Raw genomic sequence first — 24,047 nt, forward strand, 5'->3', positions numbered from 1 at the left:
GTGATCAATTACTTGGTTTCCTGTATTCTTGGCCAATCAATCACTAATCCGGAAAAAATGGATAATCCGGCACCCTCTCTCTCCCAAAGTTGCCGGATTAATGATAGTCGACCTGTACACGCTTGGGTATGAAAACATATATTTTTCTGAGGGCAGTTGCACACAATCTTTAAATAAATAAGAACATAAATCTTACTGTATTTTATTTTTTTCTGCAATGATTTTTTTTAGTCATCTAAGATCAATTAACAACAATACTTAAATAATGCATTTTACTTCATTTTACTGTAAATATATTAATTTTACACAAATGTTAGATTATCAGTCTTGTTCTACCTTCTAACACTTTTAGATAAAATACTTAAGGTATTGCTTGTTACTATTCACACTTGTATATTTTTGGCCAGGTGTCTGTTCGGCCAAATGTTCTTTCAGCCAACGGTCTGGCCATGGGCATACGTGCTCCCAGCCTTCAAACATCAGGCGAGATGCAGGGATGACCCGTCATCCAGGAGGAGCCAAGATAAGAGGGAGGGAGTGGGGTAGATGGGAGTGGAGTGTACAAAAATCTAATCTGTCCAATGACTCCCTTTGCTCTTCTCCTAATTATATTAATCAAACCTTCCCAACACAATTCAACAAATTGATCCCTCTTAAACTATTACAATTACATGTGTTTCCTTTTCCCTTGTAAAGTGAAACTATACATGCCCTCCTCCAGTCCTCCGTCACTCTATCCTCTTTTAGACAACATTAAACAACTTCACCAGCCAGTCCACCATCTGCACAACACCCATCCAACCCAGGTGTCTTATCTGCTCTCATCGTTTAACAACTGCTTTCCTTATTTCTCCTCCATTTTCCTCATTCATCAATGTTATTTTCATAGCGTTTCCCATTGCAGCTACCTTTCCCTCCCTATCCTCTTTCACATTTAGCAATTCCCTAAAATAATCTGCTCATCTTCCTCTTACTGCCCTCTCTTCCCTTATCATCTCTCCATCTGCACCTTATATCTATTCTTCTCTACTATATTCACCTCCTCTTCCTCTCTTAATTTCCTTCCAAAACATATTTCTATTACTTAAAAAAGAAAGAGAAAAAAATCTGTCATACTCTTACCCCATTTCACATGACATTCACTTTGAATTTCTAGTTTTATTAGTGCCTGGTGAAAAGTGATTAGTTCATGCAATATATCATGAATTAGATCATTCCACATGCACAGCTGATTAACCCATCAATACACACACACACACACACACACACACACACACGGCTTGGTGGCGGATTGGTAAAGCACTGGCCTAACAAGCCAGAGAACCGGGGTTCGATTCCCCGGCCGGGCGGAGATAAGTTGGGATTGTCTCCTTTCACGTGTAACCCCTGTTCATCTAGCATTGAGTAGGTACGGGACGTTAGTCAAGGAGTTGTGACCTTGCTGTCCCGGTGTGTGGTGTGTGAGTGGTCTCAGACCTACCCAGAGATCGGCAAATAATGAGCTCTGAGCTCGTTGCCGTAGGGTGGTGTCTGGCTGTCTCGACAGAGGCTGCAGCAGATCCAGGTGAATACACAAGATTTTTGGAGAAACTTATAATTTAATAAGAACAAAGTGGCATTTACATACCTGGATGAGGGAACGGGCAATAGTGGGGAGTACATGCGAGAACAACATGAAATATGTCTTCCTACTGAATTGCCAACATCCACAAAACCCTAGTATTTGAAATATTAATTAAAGACATCTTAATTCTTGACCAATTCGTTAATACACGTAACAAATAAATGCTGACTGCATGAACATTGCTTCAATAAAATTACAGGAGGCAGAATATTTTAGATTTGTACTTCAAGGCTATGGCCCCAACTTAAAATACTACAGAAATTGAACAGTTTTGTGGAAGACTGAAGGTATTTCCACGTTAAAGGTTCTACGATCTGGAACAGAACAATGTGGATGAATATAAACTAAAACAAGAAAGTGAACAATAATCAACACATCGATAACGCAAGCTAGCATACCCAACAATGTCAGTCAAAGCATCGGAGTAGATCCTTGTTTTGATTGCAGAAATGTACTGGCTAACAAATGTGCACTCAAATGTCCAGAAACTGGCTATTTTGTTTATGTTTATGGCTCACCACTTCCCATAGTAGAGAAGAAGCTGAAGCGTATTTCATTGAACATTATGCATACCTGGAAGTCACAAATCAAATGAGTGAATATGTTTCTAAGGATACTATATTTTCTGCAAATTGTTTTTAATGCGAAAGATACGAATTGCAGGAGTATCATATCTTATCTGGGACTGGAATACTTCAAATACATGTAGTGGAATTTCTCACAAGAGGAACCATTGCTTCACAAAATATTAGTAACATTGTATCAGAGGGTATACAAATACTATCATTCTCCATAACCTAACCAGAGAGTAGGTTCAACTTTGTTTTGTCTACGTGATTTGCCAGTAATGTTGCAACGGGCACAAATCAGTTTTCACGAAAAAAATAATATTACTCAATAGTGACTTTTAACTGAATAACCACAACTCAAGAAGCTACTTCCACTATGTGCATTGTTTTAGTAGTTATTGGAACACGGGGAGTTGGGGAGGGGCATGAGTCTAACCTAACCTTGCTATAGATAAGAATAGGTAAGGCAAGGTTGAAAGATTAATTTTACTCTCATTTAAGATTATGGACATAAATATTTTAAAGTCTTATTTATGGGCTCCTGTTGCTATTTCTTCAAAAATTCACTCTTCTGCTTGCCAATACTGGGTGTGTGTATATGTACGGGAGAGGGGAAGGCGGTCCCTGACACATGGAAACCAAGTGATTTGTTGTGGAAACCATTGAATTATTCGCAAGAATCACACATAGACTTTTGACATCCTTGATTATTAGGTGGGTGTGGACCTATTTGATTTTTTTTTTATAAAGATTTATTTCCAATTAGCTGTGCTATTGCACCCTTCATCATACTCAGATTTATTATTATTATTATCATTATCATTATTGTTGTTGTTATTATTATTACTATTATCATTATCATCATTATTGTTATTGTTATTGTTGTTGTTGTTATTATTACTATTATCATTATAATTATTATTGTTATCATTATTATTATTGTTATTATTATTATCATTATTATCAATACTTCTTTCTCTCAGTAATGTATATTCACCTACTCTTTTGACTTTTTATTTCTCAGATAATTTCAATTTTATTTGTTCAGGCTTCCATTATTTTTACTTCTTGTTCATTCAAGCCTCTTTGGTACAAATTGTTTTTTCTCTTACATGCTGATCTCTGGTTAATACCTCATTGTATTAGTATATTTTCATGATACTTCTGAGATATTAGAAGTTTCACGAAATGTTCTAGAAGTAGTGTCGTTCACCATAACCTAAGAAATGAAATCTCATATTATTTAGGGTTAAGACTGCTATGGGGCACAAATATTCATGTAAATTACTTATAACTCATTTCAAGTGGCTGTTTTAACTGAATTACTATAACTGAATAAGCTACTCTAACCGTGTTTTAGTATTGGGTGGGGCAGATCTTACCTAACCTGAGTGTAGGTAGATAGATAGACTTATTTGGCAATGAATCAATATACATGAAGTGCAGATAATGACAAGAACACATAGTTCAGAATAATAATTACAAATTGCCGAGGATAACACAAAAAGCATGTACGCTTATTTCCATTGTGGTTAGGATATATTGACAAGAGTTTATTAATTTCTCACACCAGGGTATCAGAAATCCAAAGTTTATTCAAAATTGTTATTCGTTTTACCGCCAACCCTGAGGTTAGGGGAGTGTGGAGGGGGTTGTGCGAAAAATTAAAAGCAAAATATTTACTGTAGAAATAAATACCAGATTCTCATGAATCTCTCAGATGGGTTATGACATCCATGATTGGTGTGTGTGTGTGATTCACCATGGTCTTGGATCACGTGTTGGGCTCGTGATCGACAGCTATTTCCCTCTTAGAAGAGAGCTCAGAGCTCATGTGTGTGTGTGTAGTGGTCCTCTGTGAAAATTTGTCGAAGATTACTTATTTCCAATGATGCAGTTTTTATTCAGCAATTTTTTCCTTGTTCCCTGATTACTTTATACTGACCCAGTCTCTCTTTCCATTTTATGTTGAATTTGATTTTTAGTGTTTGTTCAACCTTTGATTTCTTTCTCTCTAAGCTTCTTTGATAAGAGTTGTTTGTTCCCTTCCCCTACTGCAGCTTGGTTAATGCCCCGGTACATTTGTATACACGTGTAGTACTGTTATTACATGCTCTTAACAGATTAAATACTGAACTTATCATACATTTTCTTTCAGATCGAGGTATATGTAAAAAATTCTTTGATTCCATATATTCGTCATTCATAAAGAGAATCTGGTGTGGAGTCTACAGCACACCTACATCACGAGTCATCTTGAATATCCCGCAATGACTTACATTGGAGAGAAACTTTTCCGATGTGACCTGTGTGATGCAGGATTTTCACGAAGGAGTAATCTCAAACGACACGTGGTGACCCATACTGGAGAGAAGCCTTTCCAATGCGAACTGTGTGATGCACCCTTTTCACGAAAGGGTGATCTCAAACAACACATAGTGACCCACACTGAAGAGAAGCCTTTCCAGTGTGACCTGTGTGGTGCAACTTTCTCAGGAAAAGGTGGCCTCAAACGACATCTGATGACCCATACTGGAGAGAAGCCTTTCCAATGTGACCTGTGCGATGCAGCTTTCTCTGGGAAGGGTGGTCTAAAAAGACACATGGTGACCCACACTGGAGAGAAGCCTTTCAAGTGTGACCTGTGTGATGCAGCTTTCTCACGAAAAACAAGTCTCAAACACCACGTGGTGACCCATAGTGGAGAGAAGCCTTTCAAGTGTGACTTGTGTGGTGCAGCTTTCTCACAAAAGGGTAATCTTAAACAGCATGTGGTGACCCACACTGGAGAGAAGCCTTTCAAATGTGAACTGTGTGATAAAGCTTTCTCACAAAAAAAGATTCTCAAACAGCATGTAGTGACGCACACTGGAGAGAAGCCTTTTCAGTGTTCCCTGTGTGATGCAGCCTTTTCACAAAAGAGTGCTCTCAAATACCACATAATGACCCACACTGGGGAGAAACCGTTTCAATGTGACCTTTGTGATGCAGCTTTCTCACTAAAAGGTCATTTCAGATATCACATGATGACCCATAGAGGCGAGAAGCCTTTTCAATGCGACCTGTGTAATAAAGATTTTTTACAAAAGAGTCATCTCAAAAGTCACATGATGACCCATACCGGAGAGAATCCTTTCAAGTGTGACTTGTGTGATGCAGCTTTCTCACAAAAGGGTTATCTCAAACAACACATGGTGACCCACACTGGAGAAAAGCCTTTCAAGTGTGACCTTTGTGATGCAACTTTCTCACAAAAGAGCAGTCTCAAACGACACATAGTGAACCACACTTGAGAGAAGCCTTTCAAATGTGACCTGTGTGAGGCAGCTTTTTCACGAAAGAGTCGTCTCAAACAAGACATCATGGTAAACATTAGAGAGAAGCCTTTTATATGTGACATGTGTGATGCAGCTTTCTCAAAAAAACAAAAACAAAAAAAACGTAAACTTAGACATGACGTGATGACCCATACGGAAAATAAGCCTTGTTTGCTTTCTCATGAAGTATTTATTTCAAATGTCATATAGGGACTCATACTTCTTCATGAAAGGTTCATCTCATACAATGTGTGATGATTGACGCTGGTGAGAGGCCTCTCCAAAGTGACCCGAGTGATTTAATTTTTCTGTACAGTGGTATTTTCAGCTATTATGCATTGATCTACTGTTTAGTAGATGTGTCATCACACATGCATACTGTCATTTGTAAATGTTGTTTTATTCTCATTTGTGCAGCTATTTGGTCGATTGCATATTTGCAATTTTGCTTTTTCTTAACCAAAGATTCGTAAATGTTCTATAAATGCACCAGGTCAGTTATGAAAAAGTATAATGATAAACAAATGAATCAATAAGAATAAGGTTATAGTAATATGAATAATAAAATAAATAAATAGGCAAACATCAGGTACATTGTAAATAATAATGAATTGACAGATAATGATAGATGATAAGCAAATAATCGTAAACAGAAAAAACAAATAATATAAAATAAATAGCAGGCATTGCAGCATCTTGCTTAGGTGTTTATCTAAACAAATCTTAAAGATTAGAACTGAACTGCATTGTACTGCCTCGACAGGAACTTTATTCCATTCATTAACTACACAGATTGTAAAATTGTTTCTACCAATTTCCAAATTAAATCTATTTCCTGACAGTTTGAGACCAGTATTTCTTGTCTGATTCTCATTCAATGTGAAAATTTTGTCACCTTTGATGTTGCCAGTTCCCTTTAGAATCTTAAAGACCTGTATCAAGTCACCTCTGAGCCTACGCTTTTTTTAGGAAAAACAGATTCATGTTTTAGTCAATTTTTGTATGATATTTGGAATCAGTTTTGTGGTTCCCCATGTACTTTTTCCAATCTGTTAATGTCTTTAATGATATTCGGTGACTATACGGAAACAGCATATTCTAAATGTGGGTGAACTAATGATTTATATAGTTTGATAATTAGATAGGCTTTTGAAGTCAAAAGATCGTGCAATCAGTCCTACAATCTTATTTGCTTTCTCAGAGGCTGAAATACACTGCTTAGATGATTTGAGGTCGTTACTTATTATTATGCCGAGATCCTTTTCACTATCCACTTTTGTTAACATATTTCCAGATAACTTGCAATCATACCTACTGCTATCTTTACCTATGTGCATAACCTTGCATTTACTTATGTTAAATTTCATTAGCCACTTTCAGACCATTGCTGTAATTTATCTAAATCTTCTTGAATATATAATTGATTTAAGTGATCATTTACCATTCTGCACAGTTTTGTATCATCAGCAAATCTGGAGACAATAGATTTTAGTTCGTGGTCTATATCATTTATATATACTATGAATAGTAGTGGCCCAAGAACGGAATCCTGAGGAACTCCACTCATTATTTCTCCATCTAAAAGTTTTACCTTTTAAAAAACTCTGTTTTGGTCTTTTAACCAATTGCCGGTCCAACTTAGTAGGTTAGCACTTATTCCGTGTGAAGCTAATCTAGTAAGTAGCCTTTCATGGGGGACAGTATCAAAAGCTTTTGCAAAGTCTAGATATAATAAATCTATATTGTTTCTTTTGTCATATTTGGAGATGACTGTATTTTAGAATCTGAGTAAGTCACGCAAGAACGTTTCCATCTGAATTCATGCAAGCTATTATTTATCAAACAGTTATTTTCAAAATAATGTTCTATATCATCTCTGAACATAGTTTCCATAATTCTTCTTATGATTGAAGTAAAGCATATAGGTCTGTAGTTATTTGGTTTCTTTTTGTCACCTTTTTTGAATATGGGAGTAACATAAGGTAGCTTCCATTCTCTTGGGACATCTCCGGATATGATGGATTTCTTGAAAATAATTTCTAATGGACCAACAATCTCATTTTTATTTCCTATAAGATTCTTGGATGCCAATTGTCAGCCCCTAGTGTTTTTACTAATTTTGAGTTTATACACCTTTTAATTTTTTCTTTTGTTATATTGGTCTCCATCCTACAGAATGGACATAAATTCACTAGAATCAGTACAGAGAAGAATGACCAAAATGATACACGGACTCTGAAATTTGCCTTACGAAGAGAGGTTTAGGCACCTTAACTTACACTCTCTGGAAAGATGCAGAGTGCGGGGTGATCTAATAGAAGTGTTCAAGTTGAGCAAAGGCTATAACAAGGGTGATGCAAACAAGGCCATCATAATAAAACAACAGGGTAGGACTCGCAGTAATGGGTATAAACTGGACAAGTGTAGATTTAAGAAGGAAATAGGCAAGAATTGGTTTACTAATAGGGTGGTCGATGAATGGAATAAACTTAGTAACCATGTAGTAAGCGCTGAAACTTTCAGTTGTTTTAAAAAATGATTAGACAACTTTATGGATGGGGACGACAGGTGGTGATGGATATGGAGCTGCCTAGTGTAGACCTTATGGTCTCTTGCAGCATTCTTTGTTCTTATATTCTCAGATTTACCATATAAATTCACCCAAAGTTTTTCACAGGTTTCATTTTGGAGTTCACTTTGAGGTGTTTTGTTTATGAATACTGAGCTAAAATAGTTGCTTTAAATATCACACATTCCTTCATTTGAGTATTCAAGTTGACCACCAGCAGATAATAGTGGGCCAATGTGATTCCTAATAACCTTTTTATCTCTAATGTACCTATAGAATTCTTTGAGATTCTCTTTAGCTTTATCAGCAATATTTATTTTGTATTGTCGTTGTCATTTTTTATTGTCTTTTTTAAATCTCTGTATTATTACATAAATTTGACAGGTGCACCTGAGCACTTGCATTTCTTATAAGCTTGTCTTTTTTTAGCAATACTTTTTTCAGTTTCTTTGTCAAGCCATTTTGGAAGAGCCTGATTCAGGGGGCGTCACTCCTTAAACAGGATGTAAGTATGAATCATCTTGGTGTATTTTGAAACATTTTCCACATCTGATCTAAAGGTCTTTCATCTAATTTTGCCTCCTAATCAATGTGGTTGAAAAGATGAATATATATATAATATATATATATATATATATATATATATATATATATATCAAATAATTCCGACAATTGTCCCCGGACTCGAACCCGAGACTTGCGTGTGTGAGGTTGTTGCTCTTCCAACTATGCTACTGAGACTATAAGATTCTCCAACCTCAGGGTTAATCTAACCCCGCAGGACTTGAGTCGACTGCTAATTGACGTCCTAATCTCAATTTTACGAAGAACCAAGCCCACTTGTAGCTAGTGGTTGAGGTGGTACATATCCTTGATAGACTTTCATCGTTGTAATACCTAAATAGAATTGCACAAGTCTTGGGTTCGAGTCTGGGGACAATTGTCAGAATTATTTGATTGACATCGTTGTCATTGGAGATTCTATTCAGGTATCTATAAAGATTTCATCAATGTAGCGGCAGTAGATTTTAGGTTTTTGGATTTCCTTAAACACCTCTTCCTCAATGCTGCCATGTTTACCATAATGACAGTACTCCCAACATAGCCATCCCAGAGTCCATACTCCATGGCATGCTAATGTGTTGCACAAAAGAGGTGCCCTTTACCTGCCCACTCAGAATAAAAACACCAACAAGTTAATGAAGTCACCATGTGTTCTCCGCTTGGAGTCCTATTTGCAATCTTCAATATTTTGTATGGGCTGCAATAAGACCACCTTAAGACACAAAGAGAATACAAAAAGCAGAACTAGCAATCAAACACACACACACACATATATATATATTCATATATATACACATACATATACCAAAGGCTTTTTCCCTCTACATGGGGGGTAGCCAAAAAGAAAAAAAGGCATAGAAACCACTTTCTTCCATTCCATTTCCTATATATTCCACTCCCTTTCACCCTGCTCCCTCCCTCTTATCTTGGCACCTCCCGGTTGACGGGTCATCCCTGCATCCTGTCCACTGCCCTGGGTCAGAAACAGTGTCACAAGACACAGCACATCCACAGCAAGGCTGCTTCATAAATTCAGCTACCACCCCCCCATCTCTGTCCCCCCATGCAGAAAAGAAAAATTCGGGGAGAAATCCATTCAGGCTGTGTCAAATTTTTCCCATACATACTTCCTCACCCCAATCCCCCCATCCACCCCCCTCATGCATCACAGCATCATCTATACACAACCCCTCTCCATTTACCCCTATCTTCTGTCCTCTCCCGACCTTCCTCCACAGACATTCCTCTCTTTTGTAATGCCCCTTTTACCCCATCCATCCATCTCATTCTAGGACGCCCCCTCATCTGCACTCCTTCCACCTCTGCCTTCCACACTTCTTTTACTAATCTTTCTTTACTCATTCTCTCCATGTGTCCAAACCATCCCAATACTCTTTCATCAATCCTATCTCCCAGTTCCCTTTCCACCCCTGTTCTCCTCCTCACTTCATTTCTTACTCTATCAAGCCTAGTAACCCCTATCATACTTCTCAGACATTTCATCTCAAACACATTCAAACTCCTTCCCTCTTCCTCTTTCATGTTCCATGTTTCTGCCCCATACAGTGCTGTTGGCACAATCACTCCTTCATACAGTCTCCTCTTAGCATCCATTCCTAAATGTCTATTTCTCATTACACTTTTTAATCCACCAATGCATTTACTCGCTTCTCTCAATCCACATTCTACCTCCACCCCCACTCCCTTTCCTGTCACATTTGCACCCAAGTATCTAAAACTATCCACTTCCTCCAGTCTTTCACCCTTAATGCTCACTTCCAGCCTGCTGTCACTCTCTCCCCTTGTACATCTCAATACCTTACTTTTGCCCACATATATCTTCAGCTTCCTTCTTTCACACACCTTCTCAAACTCTGTCACTAAATTCCTCAATCCCTCCTCTGATCCTGCTACAAGCACAGTGTCGTCAGCAAACAACAACTGGCTCACCTCCCACTTTTCTCCATTTTCTTTAAACATCTCTAATCCCTGACCCTTTACCCTTGCATTCACCTCTCGCACCACCACATCCATGTATAGATTGAACAGCCAGGGTGACATAACATATCCCTGATGAAGTCCCACCTTTACCTAAAACCATTCATTCTCTCCATTTCTAATCCTAACACAAGCTCTACAACTCTCGTAAAAACTCTTGACTGCTCTTAACAGCTTTCCTCCAATCTGCAGTACTTCCACAGTGCCTTCATGTCTACCCTGTCATAAGCCTTTTCCAGATCCATATAAGCCCAAAAAGCATCCTTACCTTTTCCTATAGCTTTCTCACATATCTGTCATACCACAAAAATCTGATCTACACAATCCCTACCTGTCCTAAACCCACACTGTTCCTCACCAATTACTCTTTCTGTTCCTCTCCTAATCCTCTCAATGAAGACCCTCCCATAAACCTCCCCAACTACACTCAACAACCTCATACCTCTGAATCTACTACACTTACATATACATATGTATATATATATATATATATATATATATATATATATATATATATATTTCTATATAAATATATATATATGTAAATATATGCAAGGAACCACTAGGAAAATGAAAACTTGGTAACTGAACGTTTTCGTCTGTTTAAGGAATCTAAAGGTACCTTTGAAGATGTCTTAAATAGACGAAAATGTTCCGCATATTTTGTGAATCATGTCTTGTTTGCGATTTCTTTGCATCCATATATATATATATATATATGTATATATATATATATATATATATATATATATATATATATATATATATATATATATATATATATATATACACATATATACATAAATATACACACAAGAGAGACTAGCAAAACTTGAGCTACAGACATTAGAGCAAAGAAGAGAGAGAGGAGATTTGATAACTATAGAATCATGAAAGGCATAGAAACTATTGATAGAGAGGATCTAATAAAATGGGATGATAGAAATGCAAGATGACCTGGAAAGAAAATCAAGAAAGACAGTTATAGAAGAGATCTAAAAAAGAACAGCTTTCCCCACAGAGTAATAGATATTTAGAACAAGTTAGATGAGAAAGTGGTGTGTGCAAAAACAATACATGAATTTAAAAACAGTTTAGATAAAATGAGGTATGAAGATGGGACACCACGAGCATAGCTCCCCTTCCTGTAAAATACAACTAGGTAAATACACACAAACATAAATATTATATGTATGTATATATACACACACACACACATATATATATATATGTATTAATATATATATATAGAATATATATATATATATACATATATATATACATATATATATATAATATATACATATATATATACATATATCTATAATATATACATATATAATATATATATATATATATATGTATATATATATATATAATATATACATACATACATACATATACCAAGGCTCTTTCTCCCTTGCCAGCCAGGGAGGTAGCCAAAAAGGAAAAGGCATAAAAACATTTCCACCCATTCCATCCCTGAATACACTCCACACCCCTCCACCCTCCCTACCATCTTAGCACCTCCTAGATGACGGGTCATCCCTGCACCTTGTCCATTGCCCTGGGTCATTGGATGGGGAAACATCACATGAAACTCCATTTAGTTCTTCTCCTTATATATATATATATATATATATATATATATATATATATATATATATATATATATATATATATATATATATATATATATATATATATATATATATATATAATATATATATATATATATATATATATATACATATATATATATATATATAAGGAGAAGAACTAAATGGAGTTTCATGTGATGTTTCCCCATCCAGTGGCCAGCAGAAAAACTACTGATACCACTTTTTCTTGGTAGTAGTCCAGGCCATTCTAGAGTTGTGGCGATATTTGACCCTTCTCATGATAAACATCTGATAGCAGAATCTTCCGTACATAGCAGGTCATCCAACTCCATACAGTCATAACAATCCATTTCTTCTTTATCTTCCCTTTGAATGAAGAACTTCCCCCTCCTCATCACCCTCCTCTCTGGACACCAACAGAAAACTTGGGTAGGATAGAAACAACACCAGGTAGGTGTCATCCTGGTAGGACCAGGAAACTTGGGTAGGATACAAAATACAGGAGCACCAAAACTTGACCAAATTGAAAGAATGAAGACATGTGTACCATAAACATCGAATGTCTGAACCATGGTTCAATGGAATTATAGGAGGTTGCATATTTTAGATTTGTACTTCAAGTCTATGACCCCAACTGATGTAAAAAAAAAATTCAACATTTAACATTTTGCATACCTGGAAGTCACAAATTAGGGAATACGTTTCTAATGTTACTATATTCTCAGCAAGTTGCTTTTAATGTGAAAAATATATCACATATTATCTGGACTGGAGTACCTGAAATACATGTAGTGAAATGGCTCACAAGAGGAACCATTGTTTCACATAACATTAGTAAGTAAATTTGTATTGGAAAGTTCTTAAGAAGTATTAGTGTGTAAATTTGTATTCTCCATAACCTAACCAATCTTGTCGGCAGACTGCCACTTTTAAGCAAGTAGTATTATGTTGCCTTTGTACATACATACATACATATACCAAGGCTTTTTCCCCCTTCCAAGGGAGGTAGCCAAAAAGGGAAAGGCATAAAAACACTCCCACCCATTTCATCCCTAAATACATTCCACACCCCTCCCACCCTTCCTCTCATCTGAGCACCTCCTGGATGACGGGTCATCCCTGCACCCTGCCCACCGCCCTGGGTCAGAAGCAGTGTCGCAAGACACAGTACATCCACAGCAAGGCCGCTTCATTTAATCGGCGACCCCCCCCTCTCCGTCCCCCTTTGCATATAAGGAGAGGACGGGGAGAAATCCCTTCGGGCTGCGTCAAAATTTACTTACACATTCCTCCTCATGCCTTTGTAATCTACAAGTAATATTGCAATGGGCATGAATCAGTTTTCACGAAAAGATAATATCAATTGATTTGAAGTGACTGTTTTAACCGAATAACCCAAATCAAAAAGCTACTTCCACCATGTGCAGTGTTTAAGTAGTTGATAGAATGGGGGTGGGGAGTTGAGTCTAACCTAACCTTGCTATAGATATGGATACGTAAGGTACGGTTGACAAGATTATTTTTTGCTCTCACAATTAAGATGATGGACATAAATGTTTTAAAGTACTATCTGTGGGCTTCTGGTGCTCTTTCTTCCAAAATTCACTCGTTTGCTTGCTAATACTGTGTGTGTGTAGAGAGAAAGAAGGGGAGGGGGAAGGTGTTATCTGACACATGAAAACCAAGTGATTAGCTGTAGAAACCAATAAAGGATTTGCAAGAATCACACATATATTTCTGACATCCTTGATTATTAGGTGGGTATGGACATATGCAATTTTTTTTATAAAGATTTATTTCCAGTTATGTGTGCTGTTGCACCCTTCATCATACTCCAATTTACTATTATTATTATCATTGTTATTTTTGTTATTATAATTATTATAATTATTATTATCATTATCATCATCATCATCATTATTATTATTATTATTATTATTATTATTATTATTATTATTATTATCATTATTATTATCATTATTATTATTATCATTATTATTATTATTATTGTTATTATTATTATTATTATTATTATGATGATGATGTCTTAAGGAGAAATGAAGCAGAGATTATATAAAGAAAAGCAAAGGATAACAGCTGGTTAAAGATTGGAGATCTTGAAAGAGATATGAATGGGACAAGGAAATCAATATTTAGTCTTGCAAAGTCCTATAGGAAAGGAAACACGGTAGCAACCCATTCTATAAGAGACAAGGACGATAATCTATTAATAGAATCACAAGAAATTAGTCAAAGATGGACAGAGTATTTTGAGGATCTGTTGGACTTCACAGGACAAGATGAAGATGAAAGAGAGTACAACCCAGAATATATGGGGGAAAGAGAAGTGGAAAGCGAAGTGGAAGACACAGGAAAAAATGAATGGAAAATAACAAAAGCAGAATTGAGAGTAGCCGTAGAAAGGATGAAAAATGGGAAAGCATCAGTGGAAGATGAAATTTCAACAGAAATTATAAAGGAAATGGGAAACACTGGACTAGAGTGGATGTTAGAAGTGATAAATATAGCATGGAGAAATAAACAAGTCCCAGATGACTGGACAAAAGTGGTGATATGTCCAATACACAAAAAAGGTGACAAAACAGATTGTGAAACTATAGAGGCATCTCTCTTCTATCACACACAGGAAAGATCTATGAAAGAATTTTGGAAAAACGATTAAGAAGCATAGTTGAATATAAGATAAAAGAATCTCAGAGTGGTTTTAGACCAGGACGAGGAACAATCGACAATATCTTTACTCTAAAAATCTTAATGGAAAAATGTTGGGAGTGAGACAGACATAAATGCCTTGGGTTTGTTGACCTTCAAAAGGCTTTTGATAGAGTACCAAGAGATCACTTATGGCAAGCTATTGAACACGATGAATATGAGGTACCAGTGAGTCTAATAAAAGCTATTAAGACTTTATATGAAAATAGTGAAAGTAGAGTAAAGACTGAGAAAAGAGACGGTAAGTGGTTTAGGGTCAAGTGTGGAGTAAGACAAGGCGGAGTGCTATCTCCATTATTGTTTATAATGTACATGGATAGGATAATTAAGGATATTGAAGGAGAGAGAAATATGAACCCACTAGTGCTTGCGTATGCTGACGATATAGCTATAGCTGCAAACAGTTGGGAAGATCTACAAACTGAAATGGACAAATGGAATGGTGTGCAACAGTACAGGATGAAAATGAATGTTACAAAAATGGAAGTAATGTGTGTCGACAGAAGGCAAGTTGAGGGAAGAATTGAAGTTGATGGACAACAATTAAAACAGATCGAACATTTTAAGTATATGGGAGTGGAATTCAGTGATAATAACCAGCAGGAGACTGAAATAAACAGCAGGATTACAAAATATAACAACACCCTAAATATTTTGTACTCACTATTAAAAGAAAAAAGCATTCCACTTCAATGCAAGAAGACAATTTATGTCTCAGTGTTAAGGTTGGTGTTAACATACGGCAGTGAAGCCTGGTCTTTAAACACCAAGTTCAAATGTTGCATTCAAGCAGCTGAAATGAGAGCCCTTAGGATAAGAGGAGTGACAAGACGCAATAGATTAAGGAATGAGTGGATAAGACAGGAAATAGGAGTGATGTCGGTGTTGTATTTAATAGAAGAGTGGAAGATACATACATATATATATATATATGTATGTATATGTAATATATATTGGAAACTGGTATGTTATAATACATTTGTAAAAGTTCACTATTAACCCACTATCGGAGAAATAACGGAAAGGACAGAGAAACTGTATATTTCGACTACTCTCTGTAGTCCTCTTCAGCAGAATGCTTACATAAAGTTAAGGTACAAGAACATATGAAGAAATGAGGGGTACATAGAAGGGGATGAGGAAAGTGGGGCGGGGGGACTCAGGTCACATACCCTTGAAATGGTTGGGTCAAAGAAGGACAAGGGGTGATATTTCGTCCAACAGCTTTTGACATAATTTTGTTGACCACTAACTTGGTAATACAATCTGGGGGCCACTGGCCTTTAGAGGCATTAAAGTTAGGATATTGTTTTATTAAGGAAGATTCTATAATTTTTCTTCGATAGCTACAGTGTGATTTATAAATAGTTGATGCATTATCCCAGTCTAATCTATGGTCTTTTTGGCTGGCATGAAGGAACACAGCGGAGTTAACTTGTCCATATTTTATGGAGTTTTAATGTTCCTTTAATCTCGTAGACAAATTCCTGCCAGTTTGGCCCCAGTAGACATCATAGCAATCTTTGCAAGGCATTTTATATACCCCGGAGTTTTGGTCCACATTATCCCTCCAGTGTACATTAACTACCTTTCTAAAAATGCTGTTTGGATAATGGCAAATAAATAACCAAATCAAATTTATTTACAATTATCCAAACAGCAATATATATATATATATGTATATATATATATGTATATATATGTATATATGTATGTATATATATACATATATATATATATATGTATATATATATATGTATATATATGTATATATGTATGTATATATATACATATATATATATATATGTATATATATATATATATATATAAATATGTATATATTTTATATATATATATATATATATATAATATATATATATACACATATACATATGTACATATCAAGGACTACTATTACACAGGACATGCGAACCCAGATTCCTGGCTCCGCTAGCAGAGGCTATTGCTTTCTTTTTAACCTAACATTTTATATTGGACAAATGTATCAATTATTGGCTTATTAAATGCAGTATAAGTTAACATAAACTTTTGTAGTGAAATAAGAAACTATCTTTAAGGCACTGTTATGCTTTGAAATGCCAATTTTGGCCGGACTGAACATGTATTATTGCATGAGGTTAGTGGACAGTTATTTACATTAATCATTATTTACATTTGAGTTCATTGTCTTGAAAAGGAAGACCAATTTGGATGCCTTCTCACTACCGAGGCGGTTCCTTAATTTTTTATGTACAAGTCCATAGGAGGAGAAAACTCAACTCCTGATGATTAGGCTACTGCAGTTAGGAGTTGACGTACTGATAACAGAATATCACTGTCTAACATGGCTGTATGTGAATCCCACCACTCAATAGCTGTCAGGGTCTTGGTCATAGACTCAGTAAACTTGAATGCCTGGAAAGGAGGTGATTTTGCCTGAGACTTCATAATGACAGGAACAAGTGTTGTATATTTCTTATTGGCATACTCCATAGTAATATTGACCTCTTCTGCACTGAGCATTTTTCCTTCAAGTACTGGAAGAAGCATGTTGGCAAGTATGTGAACTTTGATGATAAACGGCCCATACCCTTTTTTCACCAGTTTTTCAGCTTGTTTATTGTTTGTGAAATGGCCAAGTAATTTCTTCCAAACACTACTGCTTGAGCAATAGTGCGCTTGTCACTCTGTACCTCATCTAGAGCCTTTGCTATTGGCTGCAATCGGTCCAATAATTCCTCAGCCGAATGTTTTAGGCCTAAATTTGATACTTTGTTTCTTACTTCAGTATCAGTAGCTTCCCTGTTGACTTCACAGATCTTCATTAGAATTGGCCAGTTATTTATATAGGCCTTGAGACAGTCTGAAATTGTATTCCACCTTGTGTCCTGGGGCATGACTAGACACTGACTACCTTCCTGCCAATACTTTGAAGCAGCATAATGATTATTTCTAAAATATTTAACTACATGGACCACGTGTTGTTTTACATTATCAATCTCAAGGTCATGAACCAGTAGATTTAGTAGGTGTGCTGCACATCTGTATGTGAGGACGGTATGCTCAGGTTCATTCGATTCCTCCAAGACTTTTCTCATCTTGGTAACATTTGCTGCATTGTCTGTCAAAACACTTCCAATGTGACCACCAAAATCTTGTTCAGCCTTCTTGATCGAACTTTGTACAAGTTGTAGAAGATATTCAGCAGTTTGAGGTTTCCTTGATGTGTCTATTGTGTCAACTAAATAAATCTGACCAGTGAATGTTGTTAGAGTGACACATATTATAGGCTCATTATGGATGTTAGACCACCCATCAATTGAAAGACATACAGTTTCATTATTCAGGTCATCTTCACACTTTTTGTATTCCTTTTCATACACAATATCCAAGTACTTATCAGAAATATCTTTTCTGGATGGAGAAATTATAACCTGGCCTCAGGTTCTGAACCATCTTGAGAAACTGAGGATACTGAACAAGACGAAATGGTGAATTTGTAGCAAATATAATTCTTGCAACTTCTTTGTCGAGATTTTCCTTTTGAGAGGGTGAGGTTTTTATGATAAATCTGTCCAGAGATATTGATGAATTTCTTTTAGATGAAAATGATTTAGAAGTGGTGCCTGTGGAGTATTCTGATAGTGACCTTTTTAATGGTGGAGTCAGGTATGCAGATAATTCAAGTGGAGCCGATGATGAAGGGATTGAAGCTGTTGATGCAGATCATGAAATGGACACAGAAATTTTTAGCATATTGCATATTTATAAATGAATGAATAAATGAATGAATGCAATGTGATTTTGACTACTTTTGAGTACAGTAGTTATTTTTTTAGATAATGATCATATTCACACAAGCCACTAAATTATTTGGAAATAATTAACAGGATATGAAATAGGTGGGTTTGGAATTCAGCCCACACAGGATTCAGTCCACTTTTAAATTCACTAAAAAATCATGTGTTAGTTGGGTTAGGTTAGGTTAAATCCCTTTGGGCTGAATCCCATGTGGGCTGAATTCCAAAGAAACCTATGAAATATATTACACAACGTTGAATGAATTGAATAACAATCATCTAGGCCCTAAAGTTGAGTGGATACAGTATATTATAATGATATAGTAATTACCCAAATTTAGAAGTAATGAAGTTGAAGTATCATCTCTTTAGGCCTTCACATTTTTATTGCACATGCTCTCCATTGTTCACCAAATTTATATAGTTGCATATGAAAAGGGAGAAATGCACACAATATAAGTAAAATTATTTACCTGGGTCATCAATTTCTTCTGTATGCTGTGGCTGACCTTGGTATTTATCTCTGAGATTTCAATCTTGACAATGCCCTGTAGTTCCTGGCTGTACCCTTTGCCAGAAGTTGCTGGTAGTTTTTCTGCCTGAATGAACCACTCTGCCAGGTCCAGAAGACATCCTTCCTGGTTGATTCCAAAGCAGCAACTGACTCAGTGAGAAGCTGCTTACCTAGAACAAGTTTCAACAAGAATCTTGTTGAAACTTGTTGTGGGCTGCACAGTGATATATATACTACATGTAGGCTTATACCGTTCCTTGTATACTTGTGGCAAGTCTATATAACACTGCTCCTTATAATATGCTAAAAATAAGTAAACTGTTTCAATGAGAAAAAAGAGGAGTTCAAGAAGAAATTGAGAGAAGAGTGGGAGGGAGTGAAGGACAGAGTAGAACTAGGAGTGGAGGAGGAATGGGGATGGATCGAGGAGGAAGTCATAAGGTGTGCAAAGATGATGTTTGGAACAAGGAGGACAGGAGGAAATGGAAGGGTAGTGAGTAGTGAGATGAGGAAGCAAAGGAGGTTGTAGAAGAAAAGAAGCATTCACAGATTGAATACAAAATAGGACGAGGGAATCATATGAAAGGTACAGAGAAAAGAGAAGAGGAAAAATAAGGAAAGGTGAGGATAAGGCAGTTTTTAAGATGATGAGAGCAGGAAATGAAACTAGGTTGGATGGGTGTCATGCGAATTGTCTAAAAAAGGGGTACAGTGATGGTGGACTGGCTGGTGAAGTTATTTAATGTTCGTTTATTAGAGGGTAGAGTGCCAGAGGACTGGAGGAGTGCCTGTAGAGTCCCATTTTGCAAGGGAAAGGGGGACAAGTGTGAGTGCAGTAGTTTCAGAGGTACCAGTTTGTTAAGTGTAGTTTTCAATGTTATTATTATTATTATTATTGATGATAGTAATAATCATAAAATATTTTAGAATTGGCTTGTGTTTGGCACTTTGAATTCTAGTTCTGTGAGTATCCGGTATAAGGTCATAACTGAGAACACTGAATTATATGAATTCAATTATTCCAGATACTCACCCAGTTCACTCAACATAAAAAAATTGACACAAATAAAATGATAGTACATACATACACCTAAGGCTTTCCCCCCTACAAGGGAGGTAGCCCCCCCCCCAAAATAAAGGTATAAGATCCACTCCCACCCATTCCATCCACACACTCCAATCCCATCCACCTCACTCCCTCCCTCTTATCTTGTGTCATTCAATAATCTGAGCTTATTGATCAAAATTATTATAATTTTTCAGTTTAGTATAACCAGATTATTTAAATTCAGTTGGAAAAAAATCATGTTCATGTGGCCAGTAAATTAAAGGTCTCCCCTTAACAAACCATGAATCTGAGTTTTCTCTATAAAATAGTACATTTGGGTTTGTCTGGCCAGGAGTAAACACCGTAAAGCTGTGTTTGAAAGATTTATGTAAGGATTTGCAAGAATCTTTGTGGTTCGTAGGATATATACGGAATCTGGAAGTAGCATCAATTTTACAAGGACAGCAAAGTCTTACAGGTAATAAGCAAACATCATTATATCCAACGGTCAAGCGTGTCCATGTATTCATTGTTTGGCAGAAATTATTTTCGGCTCTGTCCCAGTAACACGCGATTTTTTTTTAACGAGTTTCCATGGAATTCCTTGTCAATACAATACTACCACATATAAATAATAACGACCCTAATTAGTTTAGAAATTATATACACTCGTTTTCCTGGTCTCGCCTCCATTTGTTTACATTCTTCATTACAGTATCATTTTTTTTTTTTGGGGGGGGTCGGAATTTTCAGGTAGTTTGGGACAGTTGATATACACGGTCTGTTGACCATACAATGCCAATATTATTAGCAGGTGTACCTTGATCTCAGGGGGCGGAGTACCCATCAGTCTCCAGTGGCACCAGTTGTGGTGGCTCCTCCTGGTTTACGGGGCCACAAATTTTCAATAAAAAACGCAATTCATTGAAGTGACTGAATTAAACGGATAACCACAACTTAACAAGCTACTCCCACCATTCACCTTGTTTTTGTAGTTGATAAAACTGTGGGGGGAGTCTAACCTAACCTAGTTTTAGGTAAGGTTCAGTTGACTAGATTATTTTCATCTATCACTCTTAAGATGATAGACATAAAAAGTAAATATTATTCATGAGCTTCTGGTGCTATTTCTGCCCAAATTTATTCGTTTTCTTTGTGTGAAGGTGATCCCTGACTATGGAATTAGCAAATAATACATTTTACATAAGAATGTTCTAGAAATCCTACATTATATACAGATATCCTATTTTTGTGTCTTTATCTCTCTGCAGTGTCTTCACCTGTTTTTTTGCCATATTATTTTATGATTAATTTATATTGACCCAGTTTTTTTTTTCAGAAATCTATTTTTACGTACTTGTTCAACTTCCCATTTCTTTCTTCTAAATATAAACTTTTATATATATTATTGTTTGTCCCCTCCCCTTACTGCATTTTGGTTAATGCGCCAATATATTATTTCAGATCGAGGTTAGATATAAAAATTTCCTTGGAAAAGGTACTTGAAGATCTCGTATTGTCGACACATCTGGCGTGGCGTCTGCGGCACACCTATCTCATGAGTCATATTAGTATCACGCGATGACCCACAATGGAGAGAAAATTTTGTAATGTGACCTTTATGATGTAGCTTTTTCACATACTAAGCATCTCAAACTACACTTGATGTCCCAAACTGGAGAAAAGCTTTTCCAATGTGACCTTTGCTATGCAGTTTTCTCAGAAAAGGGTTATCTGTGATGAGACATAATGACCCACACTAGAGAGAAGCCTTTCCAATGTGACCTGTGTGTTGCGGCTTTCTCTGAAAAAGGTGGTCTCAAACGACACATGATGACCCACACTGAAGAGAAGCCATTTCAATGTGACCTGTGTGATGCAGCTTTCTCACGAAAGGGCTTTCTCAAACAACACATGGTGACCCACACTGGAGAGAAGCCTTTCAAGTGTGTCATGTGTGATACAGCTTTCTCACGTAAGGATACTCTCAAACAACACATGGCGACCCACACTGGAGAGAGGCCTTTCAAATGTGAGCTGTGTGGTAAAGCTTTCTCAGATAAGGGTTATCTCAAACAACACATGGTGACCCACACTGGAGAAAAGCCTTTCAAGTGTGACCTGTGTGATGCAACTTTCTCATTCCAGAATAGTCTAAAAAATCACATGGTGACTCACACTGGAAGAAAGCCTTTCAAGTGTGACCTGTGTGATGCAACCTTCTCACAAGAGAGAGGTCGCAAACAACACATTAGGACCCACACTGGAGAGAGGCCATTTCAATGTGACCTGTGTGAGGCAGCTTTCTCACGAAAGATCTATCTCAAACAACACATGATGAACCACACTGGAGAGAAGCCTTTCAAGTGTGACCTGTGTGATGCAACCTTCTCACAAGAGAGAGGTCTCAAACGACACATGCTGACCCACACTGGAGAGAGACCTTTCAAGTGTGACCTGTGTGATAAAGCTCTCACAACAAAGAAAATTCTCAAAGAACACATGATGACCCACACTGGAGAAAAGCCTTACCATTGTGAACTGTGTGATAAAGCTTTCTCACAACGGCATGCTCTCAGACGACACATGGTGACCCACACTGGAGAGAAGCCTTTCAAGTGTGACATGTGTGATAAAGCTTTCTCACAAAAGTGTGATCTCAAACAACACATGGTGACCCACACTGGAGAAAAGCCTTTCAAGTGTGACATGTGTGATAAAGCTTTCTCACAAAAGTGTGATCTCAAAAAACACATAATGACCCACACTGGAGAGAAGCCTTTCAAGTGTGACTTGTGTGATACAGCTTTCATACAAAAGGGTACTCTCAAACAACACATGGTGACCCACACTGGAGAGAGGCCTTTCAAGTGTGACCTGTGTGATGCAACTTTATCAACAAAGAGAGGTCTCGAACAACACATAATGACCCACACTGGAGAGAAGCCTTTCAAGTGTGACATGTGTGATGCAGCTTTCATACAAAAGGCTTCTCTCAAACGACACATGGTGACCCATACTGGAGAGAAGCCTTTCAAATGCGAACTGTGTGATAAAGCTTTCTCAATAAAGAGTAGTCTCAAAAAACATGTGGTGACCCACACTTGAGAGAAGCCTTTCAAGTGTGACCTGTGTGATGCAACTTTCTCTGAAAAAGGTGGTCTCAAAGGACACATGATGACCCACACTGGAGAGAAGCCATTTCAATGTGACCTGTGTGATGTAGCTTTCTCAGTAAAAAGTCGGCTTAAACAACACATGGTGACCCACACTGGAGAGAAGCCTTTCAAGTGTGACCTGTGTGATGCAGTTTTCTCACAAAAGGGTAATCCAGAAAATCACATGGTGACCCACACTGGAGAAAAGCCTTTCAAACGTAGTGACTCATACTTCTTCACGAACGAGAGGTTCATCTCGCACAGTGTGTCATGATTGACGCTGGTGAGAGGCCTCTCCAATGGGACCTGATTGAATTAATGTTTCTGAATGATGGTGTTGTTTTCATCTATTAAGTATTGATCTACTGTTTGGTTGATGTGTCACCACACACGCATAATGTCATTTGTAAAGGTTGTTTTATTCTCATTTGTGCCGTTGAGTGACCCTTAGTCGATTGCCCAATTTCAGTTTTGCTTTTTCATATCCAAAGATTTGCAAGTCTTCTATTAAGTGCACGAATGTTTCTCTAA

General features: G+C 36.9%; 2 protein-coding genes across 3 annotated transcripts in view; one reads left to right on the plus strand and one right to left on the minus strand.

The window, feature by feature from the left end:
- LOC143030315 (uncharacterized) overlaps positions 1 to 21,925 on the minus strand; it is a 41,007-nt gene extending 19,082 nt beyond the window's left edge. Inside the window, exon 1 of the mRNA XM_076193469.1 lies at positions 21,861 to 21,925. Coding sequence (XP_076049584.1) covers positions 21,861 to 21,925 — 65 coding nt within the window. The remainder of the gene's footprint in view (positions 1 to 21,860) is intronic.
- On the plus strand, positions 1,900 to 24,047 carry LOC143031276 (uncharacterized). 2 transcript variants are annotated; one of them, XM_076194906.1, is made up of 2 exons: positions 1,900 to 2,375; positions 21,823 to 24,047. In XM_076194906.1, exon 2 carries the CDS (start codon positions 22,108 to 22,110, stop codon positions 23,464 to 23,466), a length of 1,359 nt encoding a protein of 452 aa, XP_076051021.1. In that variant the 5' UTR covers positions 1,900 to 2,375; positions 21,823 to 22,107; the 3' UTR covers positions 23,467 to 24,047. The 2 variants fall into 2 exon arrangements, with proteins under 2 accessions (XP_076051021.1, XP_076051022.1); XM_076194907.1 differs by lacking the exon at positions 1,900 to 2,375 and adding an exon at positions 20,677 to 20,836.

This window comes from Oratosquilla oratoria, chromosome 12 (assembly GCF_046742065.1).
Source record: "Oratosquilla oratoria isolate Oo_2021 chromosome 12, ASM4674206v1, whole genome shotgun sequence".
In the NCBI taxonomy this organism is placed as follows: domain Eukaryota; kingdom Metazoa; phylum Arthropoda; class Malacostraca; order Stomatopoda; family Squillidae; genus Oratosquilla; species Oratosquilla oratoria.